Source organism: Fringilla coelebs, assembly GCF_963513975.1.
Source record: "Fringilla coelebs genome assembly, chromosome: 20".
In the NCBI taxonomy this organism is placed as follows: Eukaryota; Metazoa; Chordata; class Aves; order Passeriformes; family Fringillidae; genus Fringilla; species Fringilla coelebs.
The window spans coordinates 3,914,420-3,927,405 of NC_140046.1; the positions used below are offsets into that span (position 1 = coordinate 3,914,420).

Here is a 12,986-nt window from a genome sequence, read left to right on the forward strand (position 1 = left end):
TTTTGTTACACGGTGTACTGGTTCAAATATCTTATTATGGTAAGTTCATTTTTTAGTATTTCTATTTAGCTGAGTGCTTGTGAAAACATGTAAAGCAACCAATATTTATCAGGCAGCTCAGCAAGTAGCCATACCTTAAACACTGGTTTTGTACAAAAACTACTTATATTGATACCAAATGAACTGCACTGCAGTTACAAAGTGTTTTGAGGCAAAAAAAATTCCTTCTCTTCAGCTCACCTTCCACTCATCTACCACGAGTTTATCCTACCCTCTGTTCTGAACAGTGAAAAGGAAGTCATGAAACTGGTAAATTAGGACCATCTTTGCCTTTTAAAGAGAATTAAACTGGAGTTTTAGCTGTACAGAACTAAGTTTTCCCTCCAACTTGTACATGATGCACCTGTATTAATTTATGCAGCTGTTTAGTTACAAGTGTTGCAAGCTGATTGTAAGTCATCAGTATGTGCCTTGTACTGTAAACTGTTACTGTAATAAATTTAATATTCATAAACCATCTGCAGACGTCTCTTGTGCATCTCTCTTCTGGGAAGAGCAAAGATAAAAATCTCAAGAATTTAGTAACAGCAGAACATCTAGTCCAGTTTACAATGCCAGCAAGGCCTCTGACAAAAAGCAGAGGATTTCCCTCAGTGTTTGAACCCTGGCCCACTGCTAAACACTTTCATTCTATTTCAACAGAAGAACCAAAGCTCATTACAGTTGATTACACAGAACAGCAAAACCAAACTGTTCCACACTGGAGTATGTGCTTAACTACTTGATTAGCTGACATATAAAACTCATTCCAAGCTTTTATAAAGTGGCAGAATTTGCATTTAATTTTGCTCACGCTTTGTATCATTGCTCGGTCTGCTGAAAAAAATCATTAGGGAAACACCAATCTCAAAACCTTTTTTCTTTTAAATATAGAAGTACACATTGCTCTAGCATAAAAGTGATAAACTTACAACAAAACAAAATCAAAGAAACAATTATAAAAGTGTTGGAAATGTATTCTAAAAGCTATGACCCCTGTCAGACATCGTACTTACCTAGTTGGAAGATAATTTTATTCTTGAATATGAATCTGGTTCATATGACCAATCTAAAATATCACTTAACAAACTGATACAACTGTAATACATGAAAACAGACTCATCTACCTTATTCCATGCAAAAAAGATGCAGGAAAATAACCTACACATAAAAAAAGACCCACACATTTAATCCAATATGTATCTTACACTTTATTAACTGTTTCTGTACATCAGGTCCGCAGACCAAAACCCACACATAATACAAAATTCATACCTCAATATGCATATATCTTACAAAACTCACTCATTATTCAGGCTGGTTTTCTTGCTTTTTCACCCAATTTTACAGGTTTGCTTCCCGTTTTTGAGAGCAGTAGTGGGCAACAAGCCCTCCTAAGGGCTGAGAACACCTTTGTTAAAGCAGAGCTCACTGTTTTGGCCGCTGAAAGGAGCAGGGGGATGCACTCTCACCTTACACTGTTTAACACTCCCAGGTCTGTCCAAAATCTTCATGTACCAAGGACATGCTACTGAAGGGCAGGGTGGACAGCCAGCCATATTTAACATTTCACCTGTACAGACAGACTAAGGGTGTGTGTCAAGAGACCCACTGATCCATCCCAAAAGTTGTTTTCTTAAGGGACACACATCTCAAAGGAAAGCCAGGAATAAATAGGTAGGATAGCCTTTCCTGTACAAGGATCTGCACAGCAGTGGCCTTTCCTCTCGGCTGACAGCCCAGGTGTTTGTGCCCAGCCCAGGGCCATCAATCCTCCTCCTTCTCAATGTAGGGTTTGGTGCTGACCCGAGCCATCTGCCGGGCCAGGTACCGGTCCCGTGCTGACATCACCGTCTCCTCGTTGCTCCTTTTGGCAAATTTGCTCAGGGTCTCAGGTGCTTTCTGTGCTTGTTCCTTCTCATCTTTCTCCCCTTCTTCTCCAACTTTACGTTTCTGCTCAGACATTCCAGAGCTGGAGCTTCCTTTCCCATCCACCTCTCTGTCTTTTCCCTTTCTCTCTTTTCCCAGATCACTATCTCCATCTTTTTCCAAAGATGTAGGAGTACCTTCTCTCCTGTCTCTGTATTTCTTTTCCTCACTGCCATATTTCTCTCTCCTCTCCTTTGCATGATCTTCCCTTTCTCTGTATTTCTCTCCTCTCTCCTTCTCTCTGTCATTATATCTATCTTTATCATTTCTGGTTCTTTCTTTCTCTCGTTCCTTCTCTGAGCCCTTCTCCTCTCTCTCCTTTGCCCTCCTCCATTCTCTGCCATGCCCCTCCCTCTCTTTTCTTTCCTTCCCCCTTTGTTTATCATCTTGATCTTCCCTCCTCCTGTAGTGATCTCTATTAGTGTGATCCCCATGCCTGTGTCGCTCTTCCCTTTCCCTCTGGTGATCCTTTTCATGGGTCCTACTTCTCTCATAATCCTTTTCCCTGTACTGTTCATCACCTCCCCTTCTGCTTGGCCTGTTCTCTCCCCTCTGGTGACTTGTTTGGGCTTTGGTGCGTGGCTCTTCCTCCACACTGGATGAACTTGGTGACCTGGAATGCCGCTGGCTTTTGTGATGTTTAACCTCCTCTTCACTGCTCACAGAGTTCTCCCTTCTTTTCTTCTTTTTCAAATTTACTTTACTATGCTTGTGTCTCTTGTCATCATCACTACTATCAGTTCCTAGGTCGGTATCAGCATCTGGATTATTTTCTTTCTTAGAGGGCTTCATTCTTTGTCCTTCCGAGGGGCTTTTGTTCCTTTCATTGGGTTCATCCTGAGTGTCAGGTTTTTCTTCCTTTATCCTACATTTTTTACATTAGAAAAGAATAACAACATTAAAAAGCCTGAAATCTTGGGCTTTTCTAAAACTGACTTCTAGTCAGGACTTAGGCAAAAGATGCTCCTGAAAAGTCTAAGAAAGCAAATCTGTCTGTGGCACAGGTTCCAGGATTCCAGCACAAAGTATCCATATCTGTCTCACTGGTGAATGTGAGCTGAGGAATTTAGCTAAAAGAGTATGACTATGGTAAAGTATGTGCAGTCTCCATCTAAGGAAAAAACCACTGATTTGTGTTCCTGTGTAAGCCTGCTAGCAAGTTAAATGTTTTCCTATGTGTTTGGTCCTCTATTCCCATCAAATAATTATCCAGAGAAGAAGCAGGTTGTGTGTTTTGTGGACAGAGAGAGGAACATGGTTCTTTTGATCCAGTACTTCTGAAGATCTTACTTGTGGCTAGACAGAAATTAGTAACTTTTTACAGCTCAAATATTCTTACATGCAAAATGCTGACTCATGGAGGGGGTTATGCTTTGCCATTCTCTTCTGGCTGATGAGGAAATCCATGTTCACTCACACAAGTCACGTCTCTTCCATTTAATCACACAGCTCCAGGAACAGCCTGTGGGGCTGTCTCATGAGTCAGCACCAGTGAGGTTCTGTGTCTGCTGAATGCGTGAAGGCATGGACAGCCTATGAACAATGACTATAAATTACACTGAAAAGTTTGGTAATTTACTTAGTAATCCAACTCAAAGGTGGGACTCACTTTAGGGACACTTCTGAGATCTAAAAATGGAGCTGTTTTCTCTCTGTACCCTGCTGTATCACCATGAATAAAAACAAAATTAAAATACACACCTGAGTTTATTTGAAAGCCTAGCTAGAAACACCATCTACAGAACAATTTGTTTCCCCTGAATTCCTCTGAATTAATTGTATGTGCCACTAAAGGAAGTTTCCTTAATTTGTAAGATTAAAAAACATCATTTCAAATGCTCTCTATACAATACAAAATCACATCATCCTGAAGACTTCATGGAGAACTCCCTTCCTTCAGGCAGCTGAGAAACTTCAGTGATCACTTTCTCCACTTGGGCTAAGAATTTACTTTCTAACAATACAATCTCAGACCTAGAAGATCTCTTGATGAAAGCTGCATTTTATTTGTGATAGCAAACTCTTGTGACATCTATGCTTTAAACCTCTATCAAATGAGGCTTAACCTGAGTTAATTGTCTCAAATTATCAATTGCTGCATACAGAAAATATCCCTTCATCACATTTATCCACAAGGCAGAATGTTACCATGTTAAACACCTAAATAATTCAGTCTCATCTCATTACTTTGCTTTGGAATGTTCACATACTCAGATTTCAAAATACTTCCACTGGATTTCGCATATATTTGATTCATTTCCTTTTACCACACTATCAACACTCAATTTAGTTTTTATGCAACTAAAAGTGGAGTAAGTACAAAGTGAAGAGACAGGTTCTTTACAGGAAATTCATAGTATATTCATTTCCTATGACTTACTGCTCTGCTCACTATTTTACCTCTTGTCCTCCTCATGATTCAAAATGTGTAACTTATACAGATTGTTAAATATTAAGTAAACCAAAGGAAACGTAGGTTAGAATAATACCAAGCAGGATTACAATCCTAACTGTCCTCTTGATACCTTTCAGACAGCATCCCTGTCTTGCTTGTTTCATTTCTGTGTCACTGATGATCATTAGTTATTTACCAAATAATTCAGTTGATCAGCTGTATGAAATTACCAGTTTACCCTACCACTGCTTTAGTGCTCTGTCTAATCTTCCAATGAATACAGAATCACAAACAGCCAGGTGCTGGTTTTCATACCTGAAACCCTGTTGGAATCACATCCTACCTGGCTTCACGGAAGCTGCACTTAGGCATCTCTTCTTCCCCCACACGCTGGTTTAAAAGATGTCTGTAGAATCCACTGAGATCCCTCTGTTTGGTCACATCCAGGTATGCTGAAAGAAAGGGAGGTTGGATTTACTGTGTCACAAATACTCGTCACACACAACTCTCAACTGGCACACGCCACCACAACTGCAATTTCCATCCTGGAGGTTTTCAAATCCAAAGTGGAAAAAGCTCAGAGTAACCTGATGTGGCCTCACAGCAGACCATGCTTGGAGCAAGCAGCTGGAACAGATGACCTTCAGAGGTCCACTCCAGCCCAATCTATCTGATGATCCTACATCCTGTGCTTAACATCTACTCCTGATCCTGGCCAGAATGTCTGAGGTAATTACTGGGAACATCACTGTACACCAGGCTTATGAGTCTTCCTTCAACAATAGACCCTCCCTCAAAAATTAAGGCACTAACCCAAACAGTACTGACACATAAAGAGGAGCTTCCTCTGTTACATGTGTAACACCTGCAAAGGAAAGTAACAGACCGAGATTGATCTGATTCAGGATCTGCTGATCAGGTCCTCTTTGATTTTAATTATCTCAACCCTCACACAGAGACCACCAGAGGAATATACTGTACATCATGTACAAGGCCCTACTTCTTTTTCAGGACAATTATTTCACTATAAATCTCACCCTCGAGAGCTGATTCTCTTCTTTCTCTCTCCTCCTCCTCAGCTCTTTCTTGCAGCTTCTTCTTATAGGCTGAAGTCACAAAAGCCTCTTTGTCTGCAAACTCTCCTCCTTCCATTTCACGCTCTTTCTGAATTTTTCTTTCCATTCTCCTTTCTTGTTCCTTCTTCCTAATCTCAGCTGCTTTGAGGATATTGTGGATGTATCTGGGCTGAGGTAGAAGGGAAAAAAGTTACCATGCTGAGAGGTAATTGTGGTGGCTGAGAAAACACAAGTTGGGATTGATAGAGATGTTGAATTAAGTTGGTAATGGAAGAAAACTATCAGGAGCTACTCTAATGTTCTCCCTCTGACTGACAGCTAGCCAAAACAAACTGCCATTCCTCTCAGATCCCTGACACAGCAGGTTTCTCAGTACCAAGAGAGGCTGCTGTATTCAATCAAAACAGTCATCCCATCTTTGACCAGGAGAATTTTTACTCTAAATGAAAATAAATGTTTTTTTGATTTTTCATCCTTCTTTCTTCCTAGTGGTAACAGCCTTGCCCTTCTTTTAAGGAGTGCGAAGCTTCCTTTGATCCCCTGAATCTTACAAGAGCCTCGAAATGAACAAGAATAAGTAACAATGAAAGTATCACTTGCCAGATAATCCAGCAATGCTTTGTAGTTTACAAATTAACCAGTCATGGTTACCCCAAGCAGACAGAGCTGAACAGACAGGATACATTCTCAGGTACTGACCCTTTTGTCATCATTTCCCGCTAACATTTTGGCACTGCTTTCTTTCTTCTTCTGCTGCATTTCATCATAAATACTGTCATATTCATATACTGTAGCATCTTCTTCTAAAGCCTTCTGAATCTCCAGTTTAGTCTAAAACAAAAACAGGGAGGAGGAGAAGAAAAGATGTCAAAATAATAACAATGTAATCTTTACTATTTTCAAATATTTGATTCCTATAATTTAAATAGATCTATAGCATAAACTTACCTATCAGAACATTGAGAGTAAATTAAAAATAGTCCCTTACCTGTTTCATTGCTTGCTTTTTCAATGCCTCTTTTTGAAGACTTTCCCCAACAGTTGGCTGTAGGACAGATGCATTGCAGAAAGAAAATTAATTACATTGTCACAGATTCTCTTTCCACAATTCTAATAAACAACTATATAATAGTCCATTTATGGACAGGTGTGATTCAGAAAATACTGAATTCTTCCTGCATGTTCATCAGAGATGTAGCAGTCACAAGCAGAGATACTGACAATCACATGAAAAAAGAAAAACTGTATTCATAGTTACATACAAAATTCTGCAAGGATTTGGTATTTATTTCAAGTCTCATTTGTATCATTAGTTGTGTATTTTCAGAAATAAGAACACAGCTAAACAGCATGTACTTCAAATGTTACTGTTTAATTTCTCAAGATAAGCATGCCACAAAATAGCAATACTAATCTTTCCTAGGAAGAAACAGATCCCTATTAAAAATGTTTTCTAATCATACTGTCTTCTACAAAAATGCTTTGCATTTTATTTACTTTTTTTATTTTAATTAGTTTTGACCTAAACTACATATCTATCTTTTCTCAACCAATAGATAATAGATAATGTTTATTAAACAGATCCACTGTAATGGCAGGACTTGTATCTTTGTTTATGTAATTAAATATCTCTTAATCTTAAAAAGCAGAAATAGGAAGGAAAAATCCTTTTGAATTTTGGCAACTTCCCAAGTTTTGCAACTTTGACTAATACATGCTCTGTATCACATTTTAAAAAGGCAAAGATATTCTGTAATTTGTTGTTCCTGATTATTTGGACTAGAATTGAATACAGTCCCTTATTTATTTATGTAGCTGATCGGTTGGTTGGTTGACTGGGGGAAGTAGATAGTGGATTATTTAGTTTAAAACCTACAACAATCCTGGCTTCATTCATCTCATGTTTACCTCTGCTTTCAACACTCTTAAGTTCTGAAGAACTAATGTTCAGAAATAGTTTACAATGCTGTAGTTAATTTTATAACATACACCTTCTTTTGAAAGGGTTATAAATGAGTCAGTATAAACCATAAACAGCCATTTTAAATTAGCATAGAACACACATCAGCTTTACACAGAAAATCTCCATTTCCTCCTGGTTCTTGAGAAAGAGGATGGTCCTTTGTTTGGCAATTTAAGGGTCACCTGGAAGGTTTCCTCTGTGGGAAACTCTTACACTGTTTTAACAAAAAGGTACCTCAACAGTGAAGAATCTCCCCTGCACTATTCCAGAAAGCAGGGGCTCAGTGAAAAACAAAACAGATTCTGCAGTTACATTTACAGAACAAGCTCTATCCCACCAAAATATTTGAAAGCCTGCTTAGGATGTTTTCCTTGACTGCCTACATGGAATAAATGCACTGATTACAAAGATTAGCTAAACACTAACATAATACATAATCCTCATTATTGGACATATGATGGTAAAGAAGTCCATCTGCCATTTCTCCAGACTGGCAGTAAGTTTACAGAAAACAAACACCTTCCCCAATGGTTTATGGTGGACAATTTCCTGTTGTGCTCTGAGCTCTGACAGATGAGAACTTCCCGTCCTTTTGTATTGTTTTACTTATCAACTGCCCATTTATTAAAGGCCCTATAAGCTCAGCAATCTGTCTCATGCTTTTTCCCTCCCTCTAGTCAAGCTATTCTTCTGAAGCACAAAGCTTATAGTTCAATATTTTCTGAAAGGAGAAAATGTTTTAACCCTATCCTGTGAAAGGACATAAAATCCTTTCAAATCAAGGAACTCTGAGAAATGAGGCTCTCCAGTCTACCACTGCTACCAGACCATGGAAGACAGCTTGTACACAACTGAAAGGTTATTAAAAAAAATTAATCAAAAAATTAATTACCCCAATCTCCTAACATTTCTCATGGTTCTTTCCATTTCTTAGCTCCTTCTCACTCTAAAATGAGTCACTTATACCCTCATGTACATGGATTTAGGAGTGAATCCTTATGGCCTGTCCTCACAGAGAACTGTACAATGCAAGCACAACCTGCACATGAGACTCCAGTTTTCATGGAGTGAAAAAACAAAAATCACATAAGGCATCAGATTCCTCTCAATTCACACACAATAGGAGTCATGGCTACCAGCAGAAGATCAAGAGAATGAACATGAAAAACAAGACATGGACACAGAATTAGCTTTTCTCAGCACTCCATCCTAGTTTCCAGAAACCAGATCAAGGACTTCCTGAACTGAAGGATGCACCTGAACCATTGTTTGACATCAAGAGCATCCCTTAATTTGACTAATCCATTTCTATTTCTGGTCATGCCACAATATCCTGTGGCAAGGAGTTCCACACCTTGACCACACAACTTCTTTTTGTTTAGATTAAACCAGTTACTTGGTAATTCCATAGCACAACCCTACTATTCATATTATGAGAAATGGCAACATCACCTTGCTTCTCTGAATTATTCTTGATTTTACATACATCATCTTGACTCTTTTCCACTTCCTCCTTCTCAGATAACTCTTTTCTAGGAGCCCCTTTACTCTACACAGTCTTACTTTGCATGCAAACTGTTGCAAAAACTCTGGTCAGCACCAACATCAATTACTCAGCAAATCCTTTTAGTCAGACTTTTGCTTTGAAAAGTTGCAAAGGAATGGAAGCATCCATAAGCAAAACTAAAAATCTGAGCCTACAAGAAGATAGAGTTTTCTGCTTATTTTCAGCTTCTGCCTGCTTAAACACTCCATTTGTCTTGTAGGTGGTCACCAAAAACCCACCAAATCCAGCTGATACATTCACAGAACTCTTCACACTGGCTTCACAATTTCCCTCCCGAATTTAGCACCTACTGAGGTCTATTTACAGTTATTTTTTTCATCCTGTATTAACAAATCAGTTTTGAAAGACTGGTACAGTACAGGAACATACACTGGGTAATTCTGGTGCAATCACAAACCAGAAATTTTATCTGCTGCTATTAGAGATAATTTCAACTAAGCTCCAAAGTAAAAAGGAACAATGAACATCACACAGACTGACAAGCCACCTTTTCCCAGTCAACACTGTATTTCCAGAAAATTTCCATGCCAGATGCTCTGTTTCTTATGAACTAACACAAAGACCATCTTCAGCAACTAACAGCCATTAATGTACTTAACTACAAGGAAAAAAAAAAAAATCCAAATTCCTTCAGCAAGGGTAGAGGCAAAATCTGAGTGAAAAATGCATAGTAACATTAAAAAAAAGGGAGCAGAAGTTTGGTATCTAATATATAATCACAGACAAGTCAGGTCTGCAGATTTCCCAGCACAAACTTTATTAGAGTTCAGTTAAAAATACATAATCTCCAGACATTTGAGATGTAGTTCTGACTGATAAGGTAGCAGACAGGAAATGAAACCCCTCCCAAATGCTGCTCCCTATCTTGAAAAGCTCTGAAATCATTACTGAACTAATAAAGTAATACCGATTTAAGGAAAAAAAAAACAATCTTCTTTGATAAAGGCAGTTATGAGATTATTACTTTTTGCTGGGTATGTACCATACTGATGAGCACAACAACTTTTAAAAGGTTTTATAACAGACTTGGACAGCTTTTCTGAAAGGGAGGATACTTGAGATGTTAAGCTAAAAGCTGGCAGACAGCATCATATATTATTTTACTAGAATTATTAACATTCATTCTTTTGTTTCAATGTTAAGATATTATGAGAAAATGAAGAAGTGAAAAAATACAAGACATCCCCTAGGGAGGTTCCCAAACCTACCACACAACATTTAATGACAACAGATTAAATGAAGTTTATTCCTGGGATCTGGAAAACGTGGGGTCAGATCCTCAATGCAGAGAATGACACCAAACCCCATCTAAGAGGGGAAGTGCTCCATTACCACCTCCAGCAGCTGTTCCTAAAGGAAAGCCTCTCTTTACAGCCACAGTGGAGGGATGCACCTCTGACGATCACAGCCAAGAGAGGGAAGAGATGGGATTTAAAACACATTTGTTTCCTGTAAGCTGCACTGAGGCAGTTTCATACTGAGGGTTGAGTGGACATCACTAGAACGGTCCTCAGCCCTTTCCTGCCCTGTAAATCATGAGCTCAGACACCTTCAACAGCAACATTCCAGATTTTCTAATGGAACCAGGTACACACGGGCTGGGAATTGCTACATTCAGTCATTCTGTAACATAAAATTAACAACTGATAGTTCATTAAAATAAAAACAGATTTTAAAAGTAAATATTTTGGCGAGTCAGAAGCCGACCAAAATTATTTGATGCTTTATTAGCATTGTTTTTCTCAACCACACAAAAGAGCAAGCATGGAGTGAAGCTCTAGGGAAGAAAGAACACGTTTGTAGCACAGGGTTCTGTAAGGGCTCCAGCCCAGCCCATATCCCAGCCTGTTCCTGGGCACCTCCCCTGTTTCCAGCAGCACATCCAGGTGGGATTTACACAGCACACAGTGCCCTCTGCTGGGGCAGGTACAGAGAGAGTATTTTGAATCTAATACTTTAAAAGAAATTAAAAATTTAGGATTATAGAAAAGAACACTCTCAAACAATATCATACATCTTCTCTTGCTGTAGAACTTTTGGGTTGTACAGCTTTGTTTTTGTTCCCAGTATGAACATCATAAAATCAATTACACCAAATCTGAGTGGAATGAGCTAAAGGATAAAACACACATAACTACCACACTTAGTATTTGAGTGAGACCTGTTGATTACTACTGGTCTTTCTATTTGCAGGCATTCACCAGTGACAGCCAACAAATCTCTTTACAAGCTACAGTTAACGCTGGCAAACAGGCTGTCACATGGGCTGAATTTCTGGAAGAGCTGACAGAAAGTAACAAAAAATCATCACTTTCCATGTAATGTGTACTAAAGAAAACACAGATCATGTTTCACACTCAAATCCAAAATGCTGACACATATCCTAATGACTGCCAAAACCTGATGCAGCCATTAGGGTTGAACACAAATAAATTTGCAGAATACAGGGCAAATTTCAGAAGAAAATTGAACTGACCTCTTCATCTGACTCATCTGCAAACACCGAGAGCTTCTTTGAAACAAGATTTTTCTGTGGCAACTTTTTGGGCATAATAAGCCCATATCTAGAGAGAAAAAAAAAAGTTACCTTTAGCATCACTTACAACATAGCACATTTCAAACTAAAGATCTGCCATTTACCATTTGAGAAGTAAAAGGTCAGCATCAACATAATGTATGGAAGTTATATGTGAGCAGCCTTTGCAGCAGAGCACACTGGACAGCTTCTCCCAGAGCTACTGCTGTCTCTTGCCATGCAAAGTTTCTGGATGCAATGATTGTCCTAAATTAGGACACAAATCGCACCTGTCCAAAGTTCTTTTCTCTCTCAGAGAAGAAATTACTGTTTAATCTGAAGGGATTTAGCTTCAGTCTATACCAAGCACTATTCCATTTGCAGTACTGTCATTTCATGTTTTGCTGGCAATGTAACCACAGGTGCTATGGCAAAGGACAAGATTTACAGTCAGATTATGTCATGCTGCAATAATTAACCACACACAAGCAACTCTTCTGCTGACAAAGTCCATCTCTGTGCTAAACCCACTTCCTTTTGGTGCTGAGCAACCTCTAAATCGAGGATTTCTCGCCCAGCTGCCTTTCCCTGAGTCCATCACTGAGTCAGTAGCTCGCCACAGGGTGTACGGCTGAACCGACTGGAACATCCCCCATTCTGGTGGTACCACACAATTCCCGGGAGCGCTGTTTGGGGGTACCACACAATTCCCGGGAGCGCTGTTTGGGGGTACCACACAATTCCCGGGAGCGCTGTTTGGGGGTACCACACAATTCCTGGGAGCGCTGTTTGGGGGTACCACACAATTCCCGGGAGCGCTGTTTGCTCCCGTGAGCCCTGAGCCCGCCCTCAGCTCCGCCCGACCCGGCCGCGCAGGCCGAGCAGCAGCCCCGGCTGCAGGGGCCGGTGCCCGAGGGTGGAAGGTGTGAGGGAACATTGAGGAGATTCTCCTCCGTAAAAGTGAAAAACACCCCCGCACCCTCAAGCGCCTGCCCGCTGCTTGAGTTCTGCTTGTTTTTAATAATCACAGTTTTAAAGTTAGGCCAACACAGCGAGGCCGCGCGGCGGACAGCTGGGACAAGCGAGTCCCTGGGCAAGAGTTTTCCAGCGTTCGCCCCCGCCCTCAGCGCCGGCCCCGAATCCCCCCCGAGCGCTGCCCCCGGCCCGGCCCGGCGGGGCCCGCCCGGCCCGGCCCTGCCGGCACTCACTGCTTGCCCAGCGCCGCCATCTTGTCCGGCCGCCTCCCCCGCGCAGCCGCTGCCGTTCCGCGGCCGCAGATTCCTCGCGGCCGAGTCCTCCCCACGCACTTTCCCCGCCCGCCCTGGAGACCCTCACGGCACCGTGCCGCGGTCCCGCTCCGGGAGGGAAGCGGAGAGCGGACGGAGGGGGCTGGAAGCGGCGGGGGATTTTTTTAACAGCTCGTTGTCGAGGGGCGAAAGTGCTGATGAGGGAAGGGAGATGGCGGGCGCTCCCTGAGGGCAGCGGCGCGGGGAGCCGGGGGC

General features: G+C 40.9%; 1 protein-coding gene across 1 annotated transcript; it reads right to left on the bottom strand.

Moving 5' to 3' along the window:
- Positions 1-1,254: 1,254 nt before the first annotated feature.
- NSRP1 (nuclear speckle splicing regulatory protein 1) lies at positions 1,255-12,730 on the bottom strand. The gene is made up of 7 exons (XM_084218895.1): positions 12,693-12,730; positions 11,446-11,533; positions 6,428-6,484; positions 6,139-6,270; positions 5,401-5,608; positions 4,707-4,815; positions 1,255-2,833 (listed from the first exon to the last, which is right to left on the bottom strand). Exons 1-7 carry the CDS (start codon positions 12,710-12,712, stop codon positions 1,807-1,809), a joined length of 1,641 nt encoding a protein of 546 aa, XP_084075021.1. The 5' UTR covers positions 12,713-12,730; the 3' UTR covers positions 1,255-1,806.
- Between the last annotated feature and the right edge of the window lie 256 nt (positions 12,731-12,986).